Consider the following 26,879-nt stretch of genomic DNA (forward strand, 5'->3'; position numbering starts at 1 on the left):
GGGGCTCTACATTGCAGCCTCCGGAGCCGAGCCCGGCGAGATGGGATCATCCCTGCAGCTCTCTGGCGTCGGCCCGGGGACAGATCAGCCTGGTCATTGCAAGGAGATTCCACCAGCAACTCCGCAGCGCGGGGACGCCGCGGCCCTAGCAGGCTGCCCGACGCTTAAAACGCTCATTACCAGCCTCACCACCCTGCTTCTGCGGGGACACGGCGCCCCAACACTCCTATTGCAGAGCTTCGCATTGGAGCGGGTGCGTGCACGTGTGTGTGTGGGGGCACCTGAGTGTGGAGAGGGAGGGCGGAGGCTAGTGGGGGCAGGGGAGCTAGCAGGGGCGAGGGGAGGGGCAGGGAGCTAGTGGGGGGGGGGCTAGCGCGTGTGTGGCGGGGAGGGTTTTACTCAGAGAAGCTTGTTCCCACCCTGCGATTGCGACAGTGACCCGTGTTTCACTGGGGTCAGAACCGTCCCGCTCCGAGCTCCCCATACCCTGGATTTCTCCTCCAGCCGGGTCATCATGACTATGGTCGCTGTCCTCTGCTCCCACACCATCCTCCAGAAGTCGCTGAGCGTCTCTGGCAGGGGCCCTTGGGTAGCGATGTAAGCATTCTGCTTCCGGTACCCATCAATGTAGTTCGCGTTGATGTAGTCACTGCCGGGCACCCCTGTAGAGACCAAGGGAGCCGGGTTACCCGGGGAGCCGGGCTGACTGCAAGGTGCCTGACGAACCTGAGAGGCGCTGAGCCAGTCCCTCCCCGCAGGGAGAGCTGGCGAGGGCTGTGCGTTACTGGAATCATCTAACTATCACGTTATTGGAGCAATCAGGCAACATGGAAGCAGAGACAGCTGCCACCTCGCACACAAAGGGAAGTTCACAGGCAGCACGTACAGCCCCAGGCAACAGATTGAAATAATTGTCTCACATTGGCCCGCTGTTTGCTGCGGCCTTGCAGCACTTCGGGACAGGTTTTGTTGCTCTGTTACTTTCACGCTCTCCCGTGTCTGTTTGCAAAGGGGAACATGCGAAAAACTTCCCGTCCTCTGGCCTCCGCAGGCTGCACCCATCATGCAGCGCCCCCCCGATGTTCCCCCTCCTCTGGCCTCCGCAGGCTGCACCCCTCATGCAGCGCCCCCCGATGTTCCCCCTCCTCTGGCCTCCGCAGGCTGCGCCCTTCATGCAGCGCCCCCCCGACACTTCCCCCTCCTCTGGCCTCCGCAGGCTGCCCCCCACATCCAGCGCCCCCCCGACAGTCCCCCCAGCTCCCCCTCCTCTGGCCTCCGCAGGCTGCCCCCCGCATGCAGCGCCCCCCCCGACACTCCCCCCTCCTCTGGCCTCCGCAGGCTGCACCCCTCATGCAGCGCCCCCCCCAACACTCCCCCCTCCTCTGGCCTCCGCAGGCTGCCCCCCACATCCAGCGCCCCCCGATGTTCCCTCTCCTCTGGCCTCCGCAGGCTGCCCCCTGCATGCAGCGCCTCCTGACAATCCCCCCAGCTCCCCCTCCTCTGGCCTCTGCACGCTGCCCCTTGCATGCAGTGCCCCTCACCCCACATGTAAAGCTTGCCCTCCTCTAGGTTTCGTGGGCTGCCCCCCAGCACATAGTGCCCCCCATGCAGCACCCACCATATGCCCCCCCCATGTAAAGCACCCCCCCACGTGCAGGTGTCCCCCCCCCCGCATGCCCCTCCAGTGTCAAGCTCTTGCCCGGATAGGCCTTTAAAACGCAAACCCGCAGTTACTAACACAAACATGACGCCTTCTGCCGGTGCTGAATGTGAGCACCTGGCTTTGGGGGGGCTGCAGCCGCCCTCAGCACCAGCAGCAGGTCTAGGACCTGGCGGGATCCCCGTGGTCCCCAGGAGGGCACACGTGGGGGGGGTGCTTTACATGGGGGGGGCATATGGTGGGTGCTGCATGGGGGGGCACTATGCTCTCATTTTCCCTTAAAGGAGGCTGGGGATCAGTTCCACCCGCCACGGGGCACCACAGAATCTCCTGCTGGTTCCCAGCAGCCGCAAGTGGAATCAGTGGAAGAGACGCCGGGGGCTGGGGGAGGAGAAGCTCCCTGGCCATAACCCAGTCTGGAGCCTGGAGACCAGATCAGCTGGAGTTCGGTGCTGGCTGCCCCTTGGCCCAGCCGCACTAACACATGTGGGCCTCTTCTCCCTGGCTGGCGCCTCCTGCCGTGAAGGAGAGGGAGCTGGCAGGGCACGTTGGGAATGGCTCAGTCCCAGAACCTGCTTACCGGACCAGGGTCGCTCCAAGAAAGCAGGTTCCCAGTGCAGCGCTCAGCCCCTCGCTATAGGGGAGCCCCACACTGCTACAGGGAAAGAGGCTGAACCTCCTGCCAAGGAAGAGCAGCCCGTTGGCGTTACAAAGATGTTCCTTCTTGGGATGAAGAGAGACCAGGCTGCATCCCAAGCGAGCTCCAGCCTCAACACCAGAAGGGGCCGCATTTCATTAGCTGGGCTCCCCTCACGCGTTCAGCCAGCCGCATGCTCTGGTGCCGGAGCGTTTCTATGGGTGCGACAGACAGGAGTGTGACAGGGCGGGTGTTGTAATACAGCGCGCTGCGTCCAGGGACTGGAAAGCAAACATTAGCGCAGGTCAGAGAGGTCAGCAGCCTCCTATGCACAGAGCGGGAGGTGGATGGGTCAGCGTTTGGTCTCGCCGGGCGATACACACTCAGCACTCAGGCGCTTGCCTCTCAACGCTGGGCCTTGCAGCAGGGGCAGAAATGCAGCACACCCTTCCTGGTTAGCCGGAGCCACCGCTTGGGCACCCAAACCTAGATGGGCCAAAGCCTTGTGGAGTCCTGCCCTGGCCCCTGGACCGGGATGGACTAGATGGGGTCGAGCAGCACTTTCTGACCTCTGTGATTTGTCGCCTTGAGCTGACCTGCTTGGCGCGCGGCTGAGAGGGGCTGAGAGGGGTGTGCTGCCCGTTCTGCCCAGCAGGCAGCAGCAACAGAACTGCACCCAGGGAAGGCTCGCACTGAGGCGCCCGGGGGTGGGGGTCAGGCCACGGGCTGCCCGCTCCACTCCCACATAGGGGCAGGCGCAGCACCTTGGCGGTGGGTGCGGGCTCACTATGGGCGGAGCTGTGACAACGAGCTCCCGTCTCCAGGGCTGACGAGCCAGCTCCGCTTCCCCGACCAGCCATGGGGCTTTGAGCTCATGCAGCTGAGGCTCCGGCGGTCCCAGGTATGATCCCGCCCGAAGACGACCGGGGTCTGGTGCCGTTACACCAAGGCTGAGAGAGCTGGGCCTGGGCGTGGCAGGAGGGCAGCTGTCGCACCGCTGGGGAAGGGGCCAGCAGAATTCTGCTGCTGTTTCTTATCCTTCGGCCTGAAAGATACATTTGCAGGGTCTGGAGCCGAAGTACAGCCCCTGCCCGGCTGCGAGACCCTCCTTGGGCAGCGTGGGCGCAGCATGGACACGCATCCCGCTCACCTGGCTGTTTGCCCTGCCACACTCGGAGTAACCTTGTTCTGCTGCATGTTACAATGATCCCCCCGTGTAGCTTTTCATGCCACTCCCTCAGACAACGCTTGGAACAGGCCCCAAGCCCCACGCTTACCATCGACAGAGGTCAGGATGACACGCGAGTGGTCGTAGGCGATCACGTTTGCATAGCGGTTTTTTGGTTTATTCACTTCCAGGTTGGAGTTCTCCCAGGTGAACTGCTGCCCTGGATCGATGGACTGCAGGAGAGAGGACAGGCTGTTACAGCACGCTGGGCCGTCTGGAGGAGACGCACCTTTCCTGGGAGTTGCGGGATTGCCACACCCCAGCCTGCCACGCAGCCACACCCGCTGCGGCGCTAGGTCCAGGGCAGCACGGCGTTCTCGGGCTGGTGCTCAGCTGATGCCAGTCCCAATGCCCTGCCAGGAAGTCACACCTGCCCTGGAGCAACCTGACAGTCACCGAAACAGCCTCTGGCTGGTGTGATGGGGGGGCCTCCTCCTCCCAGCCAATGCTCCCTAGTCCAAGCTGCCCCCCCAGCAGAAACTCCTCTACCTCAATTACTGCCGCGGAGACCGGCTCCTGCTGGGCGTGCACACGCTTCCTGACCCCCGTGGTTGGATCAGTCAGCGAGCTGCAGTCCCTGGGGACAGAGCAGCCTCTGGAGCCGCGGGTGGCCCAGGGGCTTTCGATATTAAAGAACAAGCGTGAACAAGGCTCCTGCTGGGAGAAGTCATGAAACCGGATGGGTCACTAGTTGCTGCGTCAGCTGCTTCCGCAGCGTGAACATCTCTCCTTTCAGTTCATGGCATGAGACCTGGGGACAGGGCCATAAACATGTGTAGGGCCCATGTGCTAGGGACTGGCCGGGAAACAAATACGCGACTCGCCTGCGTCCCTGACAAAGGATCCCCACCACGTACTCAACAGACTCTGCTGGGGGCCAGCTGGGCCCCGTGACGCACCTGACATGGCTGGTGGGACCCGCCCAAGTACTGAACGCAGCCCCTCTGCTGTGGGGCTGAAACCTCCTGCCCGGCATAACCGCCACATCCCTCCGGGACCCTTCCCCCCGTATACCTGCCGTGACCCATCCAGGACCCCCACACGTACCCACCACAGCCCCTCCGGGACCCCTGCACGTACCCACCACAGCCCCTCTGGGACCCTTCCCCCCATATACCTGCCGTGACCCATCCAGGACCCCGCACGTACCCCCCACAGCCCGTCGGGGACCCTTCCCCCCATATACCTGCCGTGACCCATCCAGGACCCCGCACGTACCCCCCACAGCCCCTCCGGGACCCTTCCCCCATATACTTGCCGTGACCCATCCAGGACCCCCGCACGTACCCACCACAGCCCCTCCGGGACCCTTCCCCCCATATTCCTGCCGTGAACCATCCAGGACCCCGCACGTACCCCCCACAGCCCGTCTGGGACCCTTCCCCCCATATAGCTGCCGTGACCCATCCAGGACCCCCGCACGTACTCGCCACAGCCCGTCCGGGACCCTTCCCCCCATATACCTGCTGTGACCCATCCCAAATCCTGTGCCACCCCGCACTCAACACAGTCCATCCTGGACACACACACTGCATACCCGACATGGCCCATCCACCACAGGACTGCCTGGCCACCATATTCCCAAAATGCATCATCCTGGTAGTCACATTTCTCACATGCAGAACAGAAGAGAATATGAAGGCCTGTCCCAAACATGTCCCTCTGAGCTGGGAGGGACACTCCTCATCAAAGCCTTCCTCATTCCCACACCTGGTCTGGGTGCACACACAAAGGCAGCTATCGTCATGCCATGAAACGCTGGGAGCTGCATGACCAGCCTCGTCAGCGCCTTCTCAAAACCAGGCCCTAGCTCAACCACAAGATATGGGCTGGCTGCAGGAATCATTACGGCCTGGGTGATGTAGGAGGCAGGCAGATGAACGTAACGGTCCTAACCGCTGTGAAAGCCTCGAAGGGGCGTCAGGCTGGAGACTAGCCACTTCTGTTGCTCACCCAGGGAAACACCCGAAGTGCAAACGCCAGCCCACGTGATTACTCGCTGTACCGCCCCTTCTGGTGTTTGCTGCAGACGCCCTTCGATCAATAGCACGGTTAAGGTCACCACGAGCCTGCTTGATCGGCACCTAAGTAAAGGATAGCCCGGTCTCATGCGGGGCCTTAGCATCCTGCAGAGGGGCTGCCCTGAGGCCCTTCCGCAGTTCTCAGAACGAACAGGGACCTGCACCCTGCTCGCCATTTGCACAGCACACGTCACTCCCGCCCAGGGGTCCTGGTGGCAGCGCTCTCCCCCCGCAGGGCCTGGCAGGGAGAGGTGGCATCACAGCGGAGCTGATAGGGGGGTTGGGCAATGCAGAATGTAAATAGATGATTCCAACAGAAACCCTGTAATCTTCTATTATCAGAGTACTAAGCAGCAGTGGCACGCGGGGCGCTGTGGCTGGGTGGGGGAGCAGAGGACGCCAGCACCGGCTGCTGCCTGAACGTTTAGCCGGGTATCCACTGGGGGTCTGTGAGGCTCCCTGCACACACATCTCTGCACTAGCGCTGCCCACTGACTTGTTCCACAGCCCCCTGTGCGGCTGCTCGTATCTCACACGTTGCACAATAGAGAGTTTCATCACGTTTCCTTTTGAAATGTTCTTCACCCTCTGCTGAAGGCCATGTTACTGAAAGGGCCCCATAGGGCAGAGGAAGAGGAGACGCAGGGCAAGGCAGGGGGTGGGACAGGGCAAGCACTGTTGTGATAACTGGGACTACAAATTTACCCTAATTACAAATTTACCCTGAAGAAGTGAGCAAAAATTCATAGAAGGGTCACGATAGCCAGCAACAACGAACGTCAACGGGAGAAGATGGGAAAGGGAGACAAAGGCTGAATTAGACTAAACCAAACGGCCTCCTCAGAGAACTCAAGCATTGTGTTAAGTTCATGCCTGGTAGCAAGACCAGCAAGAAAGTAGAATCCATGAACCAAAATTGGTGCGTCAGAAACTAGGCCTAATTGTATTTTGTCCACCAGAGAGGACGAGCCAGTCCACCCATCTCTGCCTTTGGCAGTCCTTAGCGAAAGGGACTTCAGGGGAGAAAAACTGGCTACTAGAATGGGATTCACCATCACAGCTGTCACTCCACCATCTCCTGGGACCCTGGGCCTCCTTCATCCTAATCCTGAGTCCTGGCCAGCCCAGGCCAAAGGGAGGGAGCCGGAGATACAGTCACCTCACTGGCTCCAGCCAAATCCCGAATACTACCTGGGACTGTGTCACCGCCCCTCTCCCACCTGTGCCCTTTTCCTTGTTTCTTCTGTCTAAGAGGAGCCTGGCTTAGCCGGCCAAGGCTGCGTATTGTGCAGCACGGCTGTGAGCCTGCAGCCAGCCCGAGGCAGCTAAAAGCAGTGCCCTGAACAGCCCGGTGCCGGTACGAGTTTGCCAGGTCCGGAGTGGCTGATCCGACCAGCCGTGGGCTGGGCCTGTGTTTCTCCAGCAGGGAGGTGGCAAGTGAGACACACCCCAGGGACAGAAGCTGCAGCCTCGCTCTCTGCTGCTCTTTTCTCTCCCCGTCGCGTGTGTTCGTCTGGTTTTGTTGGCTAGGAAACAGGAGCCACCTTCAGCAGCATCTCCTGCCCGTCTCTTTGCCCCAAAGGCCAGTGATTCCCCTAGAGACTGTCCAGCCGTCTCTAAAACCTCCCTCCAGCTGAACTGGCAGGGACCAAGGGATGCTGTTACAAGGACAGGCTCACTTAGCACTGCCCCCACCCCCGGTCTGTATCGGGAAGGAAAGGGTGAAGGGCTGTCGTGGTGTCGCTGCCGGGGAGCAGGCGGGGGTCTCCGGACACCAAACCTCAGCCCTTGTTTAACACCGTTCAGAGCTGGGCAGTGACTGGGTCACGTTCAAACCTCGGACTCTTTGGGTCCCTTTATTCCATCTACATTAATACAGTGGCAAGCAAGGAGCAGGGCCTGGTGGCCAGTGGGGGTGCTGTTCTGGGGCATGGTGGGCGAGGAGGCCAGGCGGAGGGGAGGGCCCAGCACGGGGCAGGGCGGGGTGAGGATGGATCGGGGTCCCTGGGTGACGTTTAATGGCCTGTGTCTACAGGTCAGACTTGGCGATCTGGTCCCTTCGGGCCTGGCATTCTACTCACTACGAATTCCCTGGCACTGCCCTTACCACACAGCCAAGAGCGCTGGCGCCAGCCCCTGGTGTGTCCCTCTCTCATCCCCAGCTCAATCCCTTGCTCAGCAGAGGCAGCACCCCCGTTTCCAGACTGCCGGGATCCCACAGGGCTGCTAGCCGGCGAGATGGACGGCTAGCTGGGGAAGGGCTAACAGCATTTCTCGGGCGCCGGCAGGGGAATCCTGGCGTGCAACGGTGTTACAGCTTCACCACAGCTAACCGAATCTCTTCATCTTGGGGCAGTCCCAGCAGACATACAGAGATCTCCCGGCTTCCTACGCTCACATCAACACAGCTCTGTCCTTCCCCTCCGGCAGCTGGGCCTGTCCTTCTCGGGCTCACAGCAGAGGGGACAGAACTTCTAGCCTCTCTCCTGGCTCCGCACAGCCACGTCCCCCTTGCAGAGCTGGAACTGTCTGTGCAGGCGAGGCCGGGCGCGCAGGTGCCCCAATGGCAGAGCACAGGGCTGGCAACGCAGCGTTTTCCACCAGGGAGAAGCATCAGAAATCCAGCCCCGGGCGAGCACTCGCCCCGTTGCAGGGGCCGGGGGTCACACACCTTCGCCCCTCCCAGCCCTGGGCGAGCGCTCGCCCCATTGCAGGGGCCAGGGGTCACACACCTTCCCCCCTCCCAGCCCCGGGCGAGCGCTCGCCCCATTGCAGGGGTTGGGGGTCACACACCTTCGCCCCTCCCAGCCCTGGGCGAGCGCTCGCCCCATTGCAGGGGCCGGGGGTCACACACCTTCCCTCCTCCCAGCCCCGGGCGAGCGCTCGCCCCATTGCAGGGTTGGGGGTCACACACCTTCCCCCCTCCCAGCCCCGGGTGAGCGTTCTCAGAAGGAAGATGATGCAGGGCTGCCCGGCTCCACGGTGGGACGGGAGCAGTCGCAGGCCGAGTCTGAATGCAGTGAGGGGGAAGGATCATTTCTCCAGGTGGGCTCGGCTCTGTGAAGAGCGGCTCTGAGGCACTGCCATTAGGGTAATTGTTTTGCTGTGCAGCGAGGATGTGCAAAACCGGTCTAATCACCAGCAGCCCCCTAGGAGGGCGAACAGGTGAGAAGGCAGGAGTAATGGAGCACCTGGGTGCGAAGAGGCTCTAATTAAATACTCCTGCAAATGAGTGACTCATTTAGAAGTAAAATGATTTAATTTGAGCTCTGGTGATGAATTAATGTGCACCTGGCCCCCCTGGAAGGCAAGCAAATGAGTAAATAAATGGGAGGCTGATGGGCTGCTTGGTATGCAGCTGAAGCCCATTACACAGAGCTCTGCGGCTGGCCAGTCCCACCCCGGGAGGGGGCGGACAGCCCCAGTGTGCGGCAGCAATATGGTTTCATTCCCGCCTAGCCCTGGGGAGGGGACCCCCCCTCTTCACTCAGCAGTGCAATGAAGCCAGTGGGTCCCCACCACTGTACAACTCCACACTGCTTCTCTTCCCTCTGCTTCTTCACCAAGAAAAGCTGAGTGGCGTCAAGCGATGGGAACTTTTAACGACTCCAGGAAAAGCTTGAAACCGTCCCAGGTTTGTAAACTACACAGTAAATGAGCCTCAAGTCACTCCCAACACCAAGTAAGGAGCAGTACATCAGACGAGCTCCTCGTTAGGAGCATATGGGTTATTACAGCTTCAGGATCTGGCACGTGGGAAGGAGCACGGGAGCCTGTAGAGATAATGTGCAGACACAGAGGCTGTTCCAGGCAGCAGGAGCTCCAGTGGGGAACGCGTCTGCCTCAGCAGATCCAAAAGCGCTTTACAAACATGGCTAAAGCACCATGAACCCAAGTTTTCTTTACAGTGGGGGGAACTGGAAAGCCAGGAGCAGAACATCCTGCCGCAGGTCCCTGAAGGAATCAATGGCAGGTCCCTAGACCCCAATCTACACAATGTCTTAGCCAGGGAGATCAGTTGCTGCCTGTCCCCTCTGCTCACGCAGCCGTTGATGAGCAGAGCCCATTCCCCTGAGCACTGTAGGAGCAGGAATCACAAAGCTCCTTAGCAGATGACTACAAAGTCCTCCCTGCTCATCAGCAGCCCCACAAAACCGGGGGAAAGCAGAGCTGCCCTGACGAGAACCTGGGGGCTGCACGGCACCTGGGCGCACACAAGAACCAGCAGTCACCTGCCAGCTCTTTAACCTCGCAGGCTCGTCCCACTCGGGAACCCGCTTTGTTAGAAACGGGCCTGGCCCCAGGGGATCTCAGGCCTGGCCCCAGCCCTGCCACCAGCACTTCCAAGCCTCCTGTGACAGCAGCCAAATTAGCGTAGCCATTGACCGCCGTCAATCTACATGACGTCTTAAATGGGGAGATAACGTGCTCCTGAATCAATCGCTGGCAAAGCTTTCACCTTATTAGTCACATTCCTGGAATGCACGCGCCGAACGCCTGCCAGCAACTGCACATTAGTACAAGCAAATTAAACACAGGACACGGTTTACCCTGCACCGCCCTGGGCCCCAAGGAACACAGCTCACTACGTACCATGCTGCCAGAGGAGCGACACGGAGCGAGGCCTGGGGCCCGGGCGCAGACAGGCGGCCAGAGGGACCCGCGGTGCCCTGCAGGCTGCCTGCACCGGGATGGGGGATCAGGGTGCAGAGCCCGTACCGTTGAAGGTCTCCCCCGATCCTGCTTCTCCCACCAGCTCTTGGTGCTTCGGGGCGGGGGACAGGACTCCCGCAGTTCACAGGGCAGCGTGATAACCCTCAGGTCTGGGTCCCAGTTATCCAGCTCCCAGGCCTCGGCACTGCTCTGGGCGCTCCCGCGGCACAGCCGTCTGATAACCTTTCGCAGGCTATTTCCAGGGGCAGCTAAAAGCTGAGCTCCCGCCTCAGCAACTGGCTTCTGAGTTCACGTCGGGGCCTGGGCCGGCAAGGCCGGCCTGGGCTTATGGCCCTGGCCTGGGAGCCAGGATTCCCAGGGCCTGGTCCCAGCTCTGCTGCTGGCCTCTGAGTGACCTGGGGCCCGGCCCCTCCTCAAGGCGGAGGAACGCGGGAGGAGCTGGCTGCTCAGCTGGAAACGGCATCTGAAGGAGGTTTACTTCGGGGTGCAGGAGATGCTGACCCTCCCCCCACCTCCCCTCCCTCAGCTCCGGACGTGGCCACGGCTGATCTGAGTCCAGTGCCTCGCCCGGCAGCACGCGCTGTCCCTCCCGCGAGCAGCGGGCTGGCATCTCTGGGTAACCCGCGCGTCTCTTGCTGGGCAGTCGCACCTTCCAGGAGCGGAGGGGGTTGAGTAGAGGCCCTACAGACGGAGCTGCCTGAACGTACTAGTGGAGCCAACCTACCGACGTGGAGCCGGCTGGCCGGGGAGACTCGAGAGCATCCCCAGTGAGTCTCTCCATAGCCCTGGGCACCGAACACAACCCCTGCCCACGAGAAGCTTCCCGCCAGTATGGGCTACAGAAACGCCCGAAACAGCCCCAAGGGCAGCACGTGTCAGGGGACATCCCCAGCAGAAAACCGCTGCTCCCCTGCACCAGCTGCCAAGGGCACGTCACATATGCATCCACTCACTTTCCAAAGGGCGTTTCCACTCAGTAACTGGCCCTTCCGCCATATTTCTGTGCTGCAGCTCGCCTGCTCCTCAGCCACGGGCGGGGCGGGACCGGGCGAGCACCAGGCTCCCAGACTAGAGGGGCGGGTCAGGACCGGGCGAGCGCCAGGCTCCCAGGCTAGAGGGGCGAGTTGGGACCGGGCTCCCAGGCTAGAGGGGCGAGTTGGGACCGGGCGAGCACCAGGCTCCCAAGCTAGAGGGGCGGGTCAGGACCGGGCGAGCGCCAGGCTCCCAGGCTAGAGGGGCGAGTTGGGACCGGGCTCCCAGGCTAGAGGGGCGAGTTGGGACCGGGCAAGCGCCGGGCTCCCAGACTAGAGGGGCGGGGCGGGACCAGGCGAGCGCCGGGCTCCCAGACTAGAGGGGCGGGACGGGGCGAGAGCCGGGCTCCCAGACTAGAGGGGCGGGTTGGGACGGGGCGAGCGCCGGGCTCCCAGGCTAGGGGGGCGGGGCGAGCGCCGGGCTCCCAGACTAGAGGGGCGGGTCGGGACCAGGCGAGCGCCGGGCTCCCAGACTAGAGGGGCGGCACCGGGCGAGCGCTGGGCTCCCAGACTAGAGGGGCGGCACCGGGCGAGCGCCGGGCTCCCAGGCTAGAGGGGCGGGTCGGGACCGGGCGAGCGCCGGGCTCCCAGGCTAGAGGGGCGGGTCGGGACCGGGCGAGCGCCGGGCTCCCAGGCTAGAGGGGCGGGTTGGGACGGGGCGAGCGCCGGGCTCCCAGGCTAGAGGGGCGGGTTGGGACGGGGCGAGCGCCGGGCTCCCAGGCTAGAGGGGCGGGTTGGGACGGGGCGAGCGCCGGGCTCCCAGGCTAGAGGGGCGGGTTGGGACCGGGCGAGCGCCGGGCTCCCAGGCTAGAGGGGCGGGTTGGGACCGGGCGAGCGCCGGGCTCCCAGGCTAGAGGGGCGGGTTGGGACGGGGCGAGCGCCGGGCTCCCAGGCTAGAGGGGCGGGTTGGGACCGGGCGAGCGCCGGGCTCCCAGGCTAGAGGGGCGGGTTGGGACCGGGCGAGCGCCGGGCTCCCAGGCTAGAGGGGCGGGTTGGGACCGGGCGAGCGCCGGGCTCCCAGGCTAGAGGGGCGGGTTGGGACCGGGCGAGCGCCGGGCTCCCAGGCTAGAGGGGCGGGTTGGGACGGGGCGAGCGCCGGGCTCCCAGGCTAGAGGGGCGGGTTGGGACCGGGCGAGCGCCGGGCTCCCAGGCTAGAGGGGCGGGTTGGGACGTGGCGAGCGCCGGGCTCCCAGGCTAGAGGGGCGGGTTGGGACCGGGCGAGCGCCGGGCTCCCAGGCTAGAGGGGCGGGTTGGGACCGGGCGAGCGCCGGGCTCCCAGGCTAGAGGGGCGGGTTGGGACCGGGCGAGCGCCGGGCTCCCAGGCTAGAGGGGCGGGTTGGGACCGGGCAAGCGCCGGGCTCCCAGGCTAGAGGGGCGGGTTGGGACCGGGCGAGCGCCGGGCTCCCAGGCTAGAGGGGAGGGTTGGGACCGGGCGAGCGCCGGGCTCCCAGGCTAGAGGGGCGGGTTGGGACCGGGCGAGCGCCGGGCTCCCAGGCTAGAGGGGCGGGACTGGACTAGGGCTGTTCTCTAGAACGGAGAAAGGGGAAAGCGGCCTCTGCCCGCCCTCCTGTCACCATGGTGCCATGGTGCAGCCATGGTGCCAGGCCCCTGCCCATCTTAAGATCTTGTGTGACACAGGCCAGAAATGGGAGAACGAAAGGCCGACTGGCTATCTGCTCCGTCTGGGCCGGCCTCGTGCCCGTCAGCGAGGGGGGCAGCAATGCCCAACTCCCCGGTGTCTGAGCAGAGTGCACCACCAGCGCCGGGGCGGGAACCACACGCCAACAATCCCCATCGGGGCTGGACCTGCCCTGTCGTGGCTGCCGTGCAAACAGGTGTCCAAGAGGGGGAGCTCTAACACAGCCTCAGCACAAACCCATCAAGAGTGAGATAAATAATTAACCGGCTGAGCCTCCCTTGTCCGCTGGTAATTCCATTAATCCCGGGCTGTAAATCACTCCGGACTCTCACTGTACCTCCAACACACCGGGGAGAGCTGCTGCCAGACCCTGAGTGCTCGGCTCGCCTCATGCCTGGCGGCCACAGGGCTCCGGCTGCCCGTTAACCCTGCCTGCTCCGTTCCAGGGGGACCCCTTCCGGCTCAGACCTGGCTGCAGCCTCCGGGAGCTCCACCCCTGCACCCAGGGCTGCCCTCGGCCCCCGGGTTCCCGGGTTTGTCCTGGAGCTCCATGCCCAGGCGCCCAGGTTACAGCTCACTCCGGGCAGTTCTGCGCGGGGCAGACGGGCTGTTAAAGATCTGCTCTGCGTCTGGGCTGCCTCGCTCCCTTTACGAGGGAGCCCCACGCGCCACACACAGACTCCAGGCTGTTGGCTTTCTATGGGAAAACACAAACTATGGCTCTTCCTAAAACTAAACAGAAGGAGAAGGGCCTCCGGGGCAATCTTCACCGCGCTGCACTGCTCGCCAGGCCAGGCCAGGTCAGTGGCACTAGCCTGCATCCAGCCCCTGGCACAGGGATTAAGCGCTGGAGTCTGCTGTCTCACTGCAGAAGTCAGGGCAGTAGGCACTGGAGGTCAGAGCTTACGACTGAGCAGTTCTCTCAGGGAGCAGCAGTTGCTGCCTCATGCATGGGCTCATCCAGGCTGCAGCACGCTGCCCCCAGCTCTCCCTGTGCTATTTCCACATCCACGGGGCACGGTTCCCTTCCGAGCGCCCCAGGACTCCGCGGAGCACCAGGCTCCCTGGCTAATTCCACTCCTAGATCCCGACCCAGGAGTGTGTGACAATCAGCCAAAGCAGGTACTGGGATGAGACCAACCCCATTTGCACTAGTGACCCTGGGCACCTGGTGCACACCTATTCCAGCCCACCCTAGTGCCGGTGCCTGATGAGCGTGCTGCGTTCAGTCATTCCACCCAAATCTGGAGTCAAAGGCGGCAGAGTCCATGGGAAGGAATTACACGCAACAATCAGCTATTTAATAACTGCTTCAGCATGGAAAGTACAACTGATTGGTGCTCTCAACCAGCCACGATATTCTAAAAAGGGAGACTGAAGAGAGCAGCACAGGAAAATGGTTAAGGGAATTTACTTAACGCTAATTTTCGGAACCAGTTCAAGAGCTCGCTATTGTGTGGCAGGCTCCGAATGGCAGAGACGAATCCCACAGGCAGATACCCAGAGCACTAGACGCTGCATCCAAGCACTCACAGGCCTTTCATGGGATACAGAAAAGACAGAATCCGGTTACAGCAGATCCGAGAGTTCTGCTTTAAATTTCAATTGGACTCACAAAAGAATGAGGCAGGCAGGTAGAAGCGTGCACAGGGCTGCCGTGCTCATGGACACAGACACACAAAATGGGGGGATGGCGTTTCAGCTCACACTCACTGTGCTGCAAGCTAGCGGCATTGACGGTGACAAGGCATCTCCCTGGCTCAGGAGAGCTGTGCACGGAGTGGCAGCTACTCGGCCGATATGCCCGGTCTCCTCAGTGTCCTCCGTCACACAGCACCTCTCCAGCTGGCTGCAATTCATCCCTCCCTTTGCTCGCTTCCTTTCCAGCGGGTACAATCTTACCTTGTGGGGAAGTGTCCTGCTCCCCTCTCATAAATCAACGGAGATCGGCTCCCGCAACGGGAGGCCGCAGGCAGAGGCAGATGACAATGCGAACAGCAGCGATAACACATGCACAGGACTCGTTCCCAATCTAGCCCCTCTTTAATACTTGGGGGGGGAGGGGGGGTTGACGAGTTACCCTCCCACAGCTGAAGTGGCTCCTCCAGGGATGCGTGCAAGCCGAGGAAAACATCCTGCGGCTCTAATGGCTGCATGGGAACTTCTCCCCCAACTGATCAGCCAGCCTGGCGAATGGCTCCAGCGGGAGAAGGGCTGGAGCATGCCAGGGACAGATGCAGCAATTCTAGTGCTCACTCCCCCCCCCCCCGCGCCCCTGCACTCCCCTCCCGCCCGGCTTGGCAGGCTGTCCTCAGGACACAGGGGAGGGGCTGCAGGTCAGGACTGAGGGGTGCCAGGGGAGCCCAACAGCGAGTGATAATGGGCCGGGTTCGGGGCAGCGGCAACGGTGCGGGAAGGCCAGCAGGAATTAAACAGTGGGGAGGAGGTCGCAGGTCGAGACCGAGGGGTATCAGCAGAGCAGGGGTGGGGGGCCCCAAGGAGAGGCAGGGTGGGATCGAGGGGTATCAGCAGAGCAGGGGTGGGAGGGCCATGGAGAGACACGGTGGGACCGAGGGGTATCCGCAGAGCTGGGGAGGTGCGGGGGGGGCCAGGGAGAGGTAGGGCGGGACCGAGGGGTATTCGCAGAGCAGGGGAGGTGGCAGGGGCATGGAGAGACAGGGCAGGACCGAGGCGTATTCGCAGAGCAGGGGAGGTGGCGGGGGCATGGAGAGACAGGGAGGGACCGAGGGCTATCTGCAGAGCTGGGGAGGTGCGGGGGGGCCAGGGAGAGGTAGGGTGGGACCGAGGGGTATTCGCAGAGCAGGGGAGGTGGCGGGGGCATGGAGAGACAGGGCAGGACCGAGGCGTATTCGCAGAGCAGGGGAGGTGGGGGGGGGCATGGAGAGACAGGGAGGGACCGAGGGCTATCCGCAGAGCGGGGGAGGTGTGGGGGGGCCAGGGAGAGGCAGGGCGGGACTGAGGGGTATACGCAGAGCAGGGGAGGTGCGGGGGGGGGGGGGGGCATGGAGAGACAGGGTGGGACCGAGGGGTATCCGCAGAGCAGGAGAGGTGCGGGAGGGCCAGGGAGAGACAGGGCAGGACCGAGAGGTATCAGCAGAGCGGGATGTTTAGTGTCATGGGACAGATGTGGGACACCAGGGTGCTGCAGATCAGGCCTGGGTGCTTCAGGACAGCTACGCCGTGTGACAAGGGAAGCAGCCGGGGAGCTGGAGCTGAGGCCTGAGGTGCAGGGTAACCCCAGCGGGAGGTGCCCAGGGAAGCTGTGAGAAAGGAGGAAGCCGGAGGAGCAGAGGGTGCTGGGGGTTTGGCCTGAGGTGCCGGGCGCAGCTTGCAGACCGAGTGCCCGTGTTAGGCCTGGATCAAACAGAACAAACGAGCCCAGCGATGGGCATGGTGCTGAGACCCAGGAACCCCTCGGCTCTCGCACTCCCTGTGTCCGTAACTGGGCTGAGCCGGACTACACTACTGGCACCACCGGGGCCAGCAAGTGCTCTGCTGCCCAAGGACTCCCCCCAGGGTAGGCCCCATCATTACAGCCCAGTCACCCATGGGAGCAGCTCAATGACCAGCCCCTCCCTGCGACGCCCGGCTCTTGGGAACGCCACTCACACCGGTCTCCCTCTCTGCTGCTCACCTCGTACTCCTGGGAGAACCTCAGTCCGTCGTTGGCCTTCAGCCTGTCGATGTTGTCAGCGAGATCCGTCACCGGGATCGGCGGGTGGTCTCGCATACCTGGCGGGCCGAAGAGAGGGGGAGGGGAGCGTTACTGCTCTGCGCCCAGGCCCAGAGGTGCGCGCGGCCGGCGTGTGGACAGTGAGGATGGGACGCGCTGGGCAGGATGGATGGCACGTGGCATGCTGAGCGGTGACAGAACAGACGGGATGGGCAGGATGGTCATGGCCAGGTGAGCATGCTGACGTGACAGCACCGCAGGCGGAGCAGGCTGTGGGCACAGGGCCTGGGGGCCGTGCAGAGGGGAAGCCCCGCTCCGTTCACAGGCCGAGGGGGATGCTCTGCCGGGGCTCCCGCACAGGCTGAGGTTGAACACACTGATTCTCAAGAGCGCTAGCTTTCCCCGGGGGAGGGGTGGTCTCATGACTTACCCCTAACGATTACAGGGTCCCCAGAGGGGCTACTGAGCCCCTGCAATGGCTAGTCTTGGCGGCAGCCGAAGGGGTATGCGCACCAGTTGCTATTTACCACCGAGCAGGCCAGCCCGATTTCCGGCCACAGGCCTGTCCCCTCACATCTCAAACTGTGTGTACCGCAGGCCTGGGCACAGGGGGACTCGCCGGCACTCGAGACCTCAGGGCCCCCACTCACTGGCCTGACGGTGCCGGGCAGGCGGGTGGGAGCTGGGTGCCCTGTAGGGAGCCGGCCTGCATCTCTCATGTTTGAGAGTTGATGGGGCCGGCCCTGCTGGGAGGTCTGGCTGGCTGGCGCCTGTCCCTGGTGATGAGCGCAGGGCAGTGGAGCGCATGTCTGGCAGCACAGCCCCCGGGGGGACGGGCTGTATCACACGGGGACAGGATAGAGGTCAGAGGCGAGAGCCTCATTATAGCACTTGGGGTTTACAGCCCAGGCCCCGAAGGACCCTTTGCCCTGGTCCTGAACTGACGAACTGGCAGGAACGTGGCTGTAAAACAGCTCATCCAAGTTCTCGGGGCTTGTGCCACCGCAGGCTGCTCTGTGGGTTTCCCCAAACCCCACGTGGTTAACGATGATTAATGGGCGATGCTGCTGATACAGGGAGCAGGGAGGTAGGCTGGAGCCCAGCCAGGAGCCTTCTGACAGAGCTCGGCAGCCTCTGGGTGCCCTGGCTGGCAGAGACGGGCTGCTGTGGCGATCCAGCAGGAGATCTCAGACAGCAGTGACAAGCCGTCAGGTGACAACGTGCAAGCGCCACTGCACATTTCAATGTAGCCACTGGGAAAACCACCAGCTCTCCCAGCCACGAGGGCCTGTCACCACCATATAAAGGGACTTGCACACTGCTCTGAGTCCACCCCACACATGCTGCCTCCCTCTGCCAAGTGCCGCAAGCACCACCCCTGCCATGGCACAGAGCACTGCCCAACAACCGACCTGGGGCAAGAGAGGGTCCCTCTGCCCTGGCATTAGGGTCATCTCACCAGTGACTCGCTGCTGGTCTCCACACTGAGGCCCCTGCCCCACTTGGCAGAAGGCACAGATCAGCGCTCCGTAGCCCCCAGCTGTTCACACACAGAGCCAGGGCACCAGGGAGCGGCCCTTGCAACGAATGGGCATGTAGGCAGCGGCGACCTGGCAGGGAGGGGGCCCCGGCTGGCAGGTACCTGCAGTGTGTGAATCCAGGGCAGTCCCTGCCGCAGCATGGCAGAGCCATGGGACCACAGCTCACTCCACAGCTGCAGCTGCTCGGTGCCATGTTGGATTCCCGCTGAGCTGGTCAGGGCCAAGAGCAGCCCTGGGGGAGGGGGAGGGGTGCAACCTCTTCCCCAGCGCAGTGGCTCCAGAACAGCACCCACATACGCCGGGGGAGGGGTCTGGAGGGCTCTGCTCTGCACAGCTCCCTGACTTCAACACGCTTCTCCAGGGAGGCCTCTGTAGCAGGCAGAGTGGAGAGTAGAGAAGTGCAGGCCCTTGGTGGGGGAGGCCAGAGATCCCCACTAACCCCGACAGGGCTGCAGGCTGCAAAGCCCTTAGCACTGGCCAGGGGGTGCCATTCCCAGGTCTCTCTCCTGTACCCGCGTGCTCCACAGCACCGCCAGCAGCGAGGACAGACCTTTACGGTTATTTGGGGGTGGACTCAGTCTGAGGCTCACAAAAGACAGAGACTCCTAGCTACTCATGCACCTCCGCTCCCACACTGCTCTGGGCTTGGTTCTTGGCCAGGCCCTGCGGTCTGGGCCAGCTGTGTGGTGGTTTGAAGGCTGAGGGCTGGGTACGCACTGAAGTTATTCTGGATTAATGCAGGGTGTGGATTCAAAGGGCTGGTCCACACTGGGGCAGGGGATCGATCTAGGAAACGCAACTTCAGCTACGAGAATAGCGTAGCTGAAGTCGACGTTTCCTAGATCGAACTAAGTTTACTTACTGCGGGTCCACGCGGCGCAGGCAAGCTCCCCCATCGACAGCGCTTCCTCCTCTCGGCGAGCAGGAGTTCCGCAGTCGATGGGGGAGCGCTTCTGGGATCGATTTATCGCGTCCAGATGAGATGCGATAAATCGATCCCAGAAGATCGATCTCTACCCGCCGAATCGGGCGGGTAGTGTGGACCTACCCAAAGTGGACCAACTATTCCGGAATAACTCCACGTGTAGACAAGCCTGACAAGTGTCCCTCAGCACGCAGACACCCTGGCCCCTCTGCTGTATTTCACCGGTGGCCAGAGCCACACTGGAAGCTGGTCCATCCAAGGCGAAAGGAGAGTGTGTTCAACCCCTGGGCCACGGAAAACCCTTCAATTTGTCCGTTTAGGGGGGTTAATTGGCCGCCTCTAAGGAAATGTCTGTTGTCCTGCTCACACCTGAGATGGAACTTCACAGCTGCAGAGCGCCCCACGCCCAGCTGTGCCCAGTGATCTGCCCAGCGACACAGCAGGTTGGGCTGCATAAGCAGGGACTGGAATGCAGCTCTGAAGAGAAACAGTCATTTGCTAATCAGCTGGGATTACTGTAGTGAGATCCTCAAGGCCAAAAGCCTTGTAGCCCCCAGACTGCTTTTGTGCTGTGCTGAACTGCTGGCGTGTGATGCAAATAGCACCAGAACCTGGCCTGTGTGGGACGTCTTGGCCCATTAATCATGTTAGAAAGTGAAATTACTGCCACTCTAATCTGCTGAGAGTGAGGATGACCTTCAATGACATCGTAACAAAAATTACAGAGACGAGAGAGAAAGGGGAAGAGAAAGAAAAGCGAAGTGTCAAGATAAATACAGGAGGAGTGAAAACTAACTTGAGATATTCGGGCAACTGGGGACACTGGAACCTGCAAAGAAAAAAAACGGGGCAAGAACAGAAATCCCATTAGCCTTCAGACAATCATCGCAGAGGTTCAGAGAGGGAAAGGCAGAGAGATGAGGATGCAAAGGAAAGAGCAGAGTTTGCTGCAGAAAAGCAAGGACAAGCTGGAGCTCCCTCCTGCATTAAGCGGAGCCACACGGGCGCGCTGCCTGGCTGGGGAGCGGACGATAACCGAGCAGCTGAAGAATACGTTTTTAACCCCAGCCAGTGCACTTTACTGCAGCTGGGGTACAAAGGGAAGTGCTGCTCCGAGCATGTGAAATGATTACACATCCCACCCTGACCCTCTGTCATCTGGCTGTAAACCCTACGACTGCCCACGCCTCCGGGGGAGGCAGGTGTGAGGTTAAGGAGTGGACATGGAATCACATTCTTCCTGGTGGACAGAGAACACGGCACCGCCCAACCGAGCTGCCACTGCAGGGTCAGGCTTTTGGAATTCCAGCTAGCCACAGCTGGGCTCAGCCAGAGGCCTCATCACAACGCAGAGATGCAGCCTGGCAAAATAGCACGTTAGTACCAAGAGGCTGACAATTCGTGAAATAACCTGGGTCTGGAGCAGGAACCATTAAAGCGATAAGGCTTAATATTTAATAATGGGAGGCGGATTAATTATGCATGAAACAAGGTTTTCCCTGCCTCTGTGATCTCCAGCAGGGACTATCAGCCACCAGCCCGTGCAGGTCTGATTCCAACATGTCTCGTTTGTTTCGTGCCCGTACAGCGCTCGGGGGACAGTCCAGGTGCCGTTTGGGCCCCCTGGCTCAGAGCCCGTCAATGCCCCTTCATTCACCAGCACACTCTCCTCATTTCTAGCCGTGGCACTCCCCTTCCGACTTGCAGCAGCACTGGAGGGACAGGAAGTGACTTTGCTTGGGAGGGAAGTGCCAGATCGCAGGAGAAATGAGCTCAGGGGCCAAGGGAACAGAGCCATCTCCGGGGAATTGGGCTTCCCTTCCCTTACGCCTGCTCCCTGTTTGTCCTGACGCATGGGGGATGGGCGGCAGGGGGTGGCCTGCACCCCTCTGCCCACTGAATGTGGTTCTTGTGTAGATCTGGGTAGGGTCTTGCCCCTTTGTGCAGCATGTGACAGAAGCACATCTGACATGCTCTGGAGTGCCCAACGGTAGGGCCTATGAACACATCCAGGGCCCCTGCAGGGACAGGAACCTACTCAAAATCCCAACCAGCCCCAGTGCTCAAATAATTACCAGCAGCTATCGCTGGGGAGTGAGGCCGCTGCATGGAAACCAGGTTTGGAAAGCAAGTGCCCAGCACACAAGCAGCCTGAGCAAACCCCCAGGTACGGTCACCCTCAGGCCCTGCTGCTGCAACTCACCCGTCCCCAGCCCTGCACTCTGTTCGCTGGCAAAGCCCTGGCTGTGAGCTCTCAGCTCCTCCTTCAGCTGCCTGCTTCTCCCTCTCCCAAGACAGTAGCAAACAATCTTCTCCAAAGCCGCTGCACAACATTTGCCTTATTTCATACCCCGAGGAGCCCCGCAGCCCACAATCTATGGCACAGCTGTCACTGCACCCTTCCCATCCAACCTGGAACACGAGCCTGGCACGAGGACGGCCTAGCAGCCCCCCAGTCCTGGCCCTGTCCAACCTCCCCCGGCAGCGCTGTGCTGAACAAGCCGCGCTGGTTCCTCGGCAGAGGAAGGGGAGAGCTGGGAAGTGGGGCTGGCTCGAACAGCCAGCGGTAAGAAGAAAGCTCTCGCTCACCCTCCCTGCCCGACCCAGCAGGCTTCCATCAGGAAACGCCCCGTTTAGCCAGAGGAGCAGCAGGAAGAAAGGGAAAGTAGGTTATGTCCTAGGAAGGCTGGAAGGCAGCAGGGACCGGGGCGTGGCCTCATTTATTGCTAACTGCCCCCACCACGGAGAGCCCCACGGCCCTTCTGCTGCACTGAGGACGTGGCTCAGTTCGCTTGGGCGTGCCGGTCTCTGATCTCGCTAATGACCGGCCCGGTGCTTTCAGAGCCGTCAGAGACACACGGGCTACAAAGCAGCAGCAGGAGACATTTCTGCTCTGGAAAGTAGAGTTGCCTCCCGTGGCTGATACACTGTCTATGGACCCCAGGCACCACAGGACAGTGCAGGCATGACTGGCAATGCTCCACAGCGAACGACTGCATGCAGAACTCACTGGGTGTGACCGAGCCCTCGTCCTCTGGCCTGCCAGCACTGCCCCCAGCAGCATCCCTCTCTGTGCTGGGAGGAGCTATGCTTACAGCTCACCTCTCTTCCCCACACATGAGCAGAGCAGGAGTAACCACCTCTTGAGCCGTTCCTCAGATCTCCGTGTGGGAAGGGGCCCACCCTGCCCAGACACAGCTGCTGTCTGACACAGCGTCTTCGGCAGGCCAGCCTCCTCCCTCGTTTTGCTTGTTAGCAAGGCTGAGACTCCTCGGACATGGTCCGCGCCCCGGGGCAGGTCAGAATGGAAAATCCTCAGAGCTTCCCTGAGCCCCGAAGTCTCCCTGCCAGAGCCTCAGCACTTCGTCCTGATCTGCCACCCCTGCGGAGTACCAGCCTCGCTTACGGCAGGGAGCGGGAGGGCCTGACACACACCAGGCCTGTGTGACATGGCCGGGGAGCAGCATGTCAGCTCACAGGGCAGAGATGTGGGGATCTGCACAAAGACCACTGCCCTTATCGCTGTGGCTGGGAAGGGGCAGAACGTTTCGGAGAGAGACGGGGGCGAAATCCCCTCAGCCCAGTGTCTGCTGGGGGCGGGAGGGAGCGCTGGGCAGGCACTGCCAACAGCATCCTACCTGGGGTCTGGTAGTTGAGACGCCTCATCTCGACAGGGTCGGAGGAGTGAGCCAGCAGGGAGTCCTTGAGGCCGATGGAGTGCTCGTCCTTGGACGAGGGGGAGTTGGCTCTTTTCCTAGGGAAGGAAAACACACAATTGAGGGGCCCAGCGAGGAAGTGCACGTCCCACAGACCAGCATGGCGACCGTGCACTCAGCTGGCGCTCAGACAGCTGCCTGGCCAGCAGGGCAGACACGGGGGGGCCTGAATGTACTGCTGGGGGCCTCTGCCCGTGAGCTCGGCTGCTGCACTCCCCGGGCTGGGAGCACCACTCTCTGAGCAGCTAAATCAGCCCCCCAGTTACTGTCACAAGTGAAAGCAAAACCCCGTAAGAGCTGCAGCCGGGGGCCATGCTGGATTGGGGGGGCTGTGCAGTCCTGGCAGTCAGGACTCCTGGGCTCTCTCCAGCTCTGGGAGGGACTGGCAGGAAGTGCTCAGAGCAGGGGGCCAAGAGGACTGAGGACTCCTGCATTTGAGACCCAGCAGTGCCACCACCTCTCTGTGGGCCCATGTTGCTGGCCTAAGGTTCTCCACCTATAGCGCGCGGATGAGCCCTCTGACTTCCCACTGCAAGTGTGTGGGAAGCCCTTAGGAGATGCCATATTCCGTACAATGTATTCCTCAGAAGCAAAGACGAGGAAGCAAAACCCCATTACCTCTTACTCTCCCTAGGAACTATTTCCTGTAGCGGAAGGATAGAGTCAATTTCCCCCCCAAGTATTAAAAGAAATGAAATGTCGAGAACCATAGCGTAATGGTGTAAAGACTCTTCAGGGTGTGTTTTATTGGGCCATTAATACATGTCTTGAATGGCTGAAGGCACCCCAGGCGTGTATTAACGGGACAATAAAACACACTGTTGTCTCTTAATGCTATATTTATGTCACCACCTCGGGCGCTGATCTTGGTGTAATTCACCAGCCAAGGAGGGACAGACCTGATTGGTAATTGGACGGGAGACCTTTAAGGCAAACTTGGCAAGGCAAGAAGTGCTATGGAGGTTTCAGATGGGTTACAGCTAAAGGGAATGCCCCCGTGTGGTGCTAGGGGGCGCTGTGCTCTGCGGAGCAGGGACATTTCTCTGGGTCAGTGCTGACCCAAATGCCTCCGCGTAGAACTAGAGGGTGCTGCTGTGATACTCAAGGCTTTGCCTTTTGGACAAAACGTAAACCCCGGGGAGTTGCCCCACTGGTGAATATCGAAGACCCCATAGCTTTGTGTAGGAGACGGGCATGTTGTCACCAATCTCCCAGGTCAATTTTAGTGTGTCCCCCCATCTAAATTCACCAGCTTTCCTCCCCTTTCTAATCTGTTCTGAGGAGCTGCCGGGCATTGTTAACAGCTGCCATGTTCCGCCCAGACGTCGCTGCATTTCAGACTGGTGCGTGACCGGAGTCTCACATACATGACTAGGGAAGGTGCTGTTCCAGCACACGGTGTTACTACTTACACACTGCTACAGAGCGGTGCACACGGGTTTCTGCATTAGTGCCTGGTGTGGGGAGCGGCAAGACGTCATTCGTTATTAAGTGATTCTATGCAGCAATTCACTCGGGGGCACCCAAACTATGACTGAAGTTCAGTTTGCAGCCAAAACATCTGGACATTGGGACTACAAGACATTTGGGGTAATCGGCAGGGGAGGAGCAGCATATGATCCTCACACCACGTGGAGTGATCCAAGCATCTACCAAGTCCTCTGACTCTCTGAGAGCCAGACAGGAGAGCTCCTGGACTTTACAGCATCAATGGAAGGAGAGGGACAAGCGCACACGAAAGCGCCATCTCTCCTGCTCTCAGACACCATGGTGAGACATGGCATATGTTATCGTGCTTTGGTCCCCAAGTCCTTGGGCAATGTGACTTGGGTCTCTGTGGGGAAGGAGGCAAAAAGGTGTTTGAGATTAGTCAGTTTCAAAAGCCCACACGGGGCTTCTGTGAAACCAACAAATCCAGGCTGTCCAGACTTTCATGCAATGTACCAATAGCTGGATTCAATCCGTTTGCATTTGAGATTTAGAACTTCAGGGAGAAAACCCCTCAGAAAGGAAGCTAGAGAGCGAAGCCTTAGGAGAAAGCAGCCGGACTCAGCGCCCAGAGGTGCGTCGGGTGCTGCTGTCTCATGATGACAAGTGAAGAGCACCAGGGAACAGAGTTATTTAATTTCTGAAGCGTCCATCTCACAATGGGGTCTGGGGAGCCACAGAAAAAACAAAACGAAGCCAAGCTGGGCCCAGCACCCAAAGGGACCTACAGACAGACAGACTCAGGTAAACCCAGATGAGGGAATATCTGCCCTGGGCTTCCACAAAACGTTCCTTGTGGTGGCTCAGAAACCACTTGTGTCTGTCAACTTCTGTAAAAGAAACCCTCCTGGAGACGGGTGAATTACCACACAGGGCCATCTGGGCGTCGGCTAATGCGTAAAGGCAGGATTTGAATTATGGAGCCCAAGCGCAGATGGCACCTTCCCAAGTAGCACAGTCCCTGTCAATGCAATGGCCACAGGCTGGCATCGCACTGTGGCAAGGTTAGGGTCAACTTTACCAGCTGCAGGAGACACTGATCCATGTTACAGACGAATGGCACCTAAGTTCTCAGTTGAAAGACTGGAGGTGCAAAGAAACCCCTATAACCACTTACAATCGCACTTCTAGATTTGTAACCCATTTGCAAAACACTCTGGCACAAATCTTGTGACCTGTGATTGTCAGCCATGTGAATTGCTAAAGGCTGAGGGGTAGGATGTGGCCACTGCCTTCAACCCTTGGCTTATGCCACGCCTGCACATAGGGAAGCCAGGACACACCAGGCAGTAGATTCTTAAAGGGGGAAGTAGATTTTAAACTTTAAACAAAGAGGGAAGAGAAAACGGATTCCTACCTTTCTTGTTTACTAGATCCAGAGAAGAGCAGAAACAGAAGAAAGGAGGTGATCACTGAGACAGAAAGGCACTGACTGCACATGCACAGCACAGAGCTCCATTTAATCAGAGAAGAAAGCCAGGTCCCTTCCCACAGCACAAAATACACATAGAGATAGAGAATCCAGGAGGTGAGCGGATAGACTCTACTGGTTACAACTGAGTGGGCCACAGAAACTCATGTAAATGAACCAACAGCTCATCACAGAGACTTACAATACAGGGTCACACTACAGAGCTTACGGCCCACGAGCTCGGAGGGCTGGTCCTTCAGCGGGGAGCACACTGCGCCAGTGGGACGCTCGAGGGGTGCCAGGAGGAGAAGCAGCGTTTCTGTCTGGGTTTAGCCCTTAGTGTCCATGGCCTGCCGAGGGGCGGAGTGAAGCAGGCAGGCTCTTTAGTAGGGGCACCTGAGAGGGGCCAATCAGGCTCCCACATCTTCACCAGGACACTCAGACTCTGGAAACCAGCCTGGGAAAGCTAACCCAAGAGTGGTGGGACTCCTCATAACACACCACCAAGGACAGATCGCTTCCCCTTCCCCCGACTGCCCCGTGGGGTCCTGGGACACCTCCTGCCTCCCTCTTCTTTCTGTGCCTGGGGATTCACATTCATGCCCCAGCCGGCTGTCTACTGTCTACTTTACAAACCAGCCCTGTATGCTGCTTCGCAAGCCCTCCACCATGCCCGCAGGCCTTGAACCAGACGGGGAACGCTGGGTCTGACGACGAGAGGGAGGTCCTTGGTGTCGACATGCTGTGTGGGGAGCAGGCCTGGCTCTCACCTTTTGAAGAGCAAGATAGCAATGACGATGATGATGATTAATATAACGGCCAGCACTGGTCCCATCACCCACAGCATCTCGGGCTCGTCCTGCTGCTTTGCCGAAGACATCACAATCTCATCCGAGTAGGGGCTGGCTGCATACCTCTTCTGCAGAGGGCGGGGGGCAGAGAATGCAAACATCCGTTAGGGTGAAGGAAACAACCACCTCCCATCCTATTGTACGGCACCCTGCCTCTGCCCAGCGCGGGGAGGACCTGGCTCTCACACCCAGGGCTCCCCGTGCGCCAGGGCATCGCGCCAGCACACATGGAAATCCACCTCCTCCTCCTGGGAAATGGCACAATCCAACTTAGAGCAATTCTCCAGCCAGCCAGCCGAGCTCCCTAGGTGCCGAAATGGAACAGCCCAGCTAAGAGCAACTCCCCCACCAGGCTCCCGAGGA

General features: G+C 60.7%; 1 protein-coding gene across 5 annotated transcripts in view; it reads right to left on the minus strand.

Annotated features, from left to right (window-relative positions):
* PTPRF (protein tyrosine phosphatase receptor type F) overlaps positions 1–26,879 on the minus strand; it is a 570,835-nt gene that overhangs the window by 19,886 nt on the left and 524,070 nt on the right. For 3 of the 5 annotated variants that reach the window (XM_054037699.1, XM_054037700.1, XM_054037697.1), the window contains 6 exons: positions 26,436–26,584; positions 22,689–22,804; positions 19,847–19,879; positions 16,546–16,643; positions 3,575–3,698; positions 487–662 (listed from right to left, as the gene is read on the minus strand). In XM_054037699.1, coding sequence (XP_053893674.1) covers positions 487–662; positions 3,575–3,698; positions 16,546–16,643; positions 19,847–19,879; positions 22,689–22,804; positions 26,436–26,584 — 696 coding nt within the window. The remainder of the gene's footprint in view (positions 1–486; positions 663–3,574; positions 3,699–16,545; positions 16,644–19,846; positions 19,880–22,688; positions 22,805–26,435; positions 26,585–26,879) is intronic. The other 2 variants (XM_054037702.1, XM_054037701.1) reach the window with 1 other exon arrangement.

This window comes from Malaclemys terrapin, chromosome 8 (assembly GCF_027887155.1).
Source record: "Malaclemys terrapin pileata isolate rMalTer1 chromosome 8, rMalTer1.hap1, whole genome shotgun sequence".
In the NCBI taxonomy this organism is placed as follows: Eukaryota; Metazoa; Chordata; order Testudines; family Emydidae; genus Malaclemys; species Malaclemys terrapin.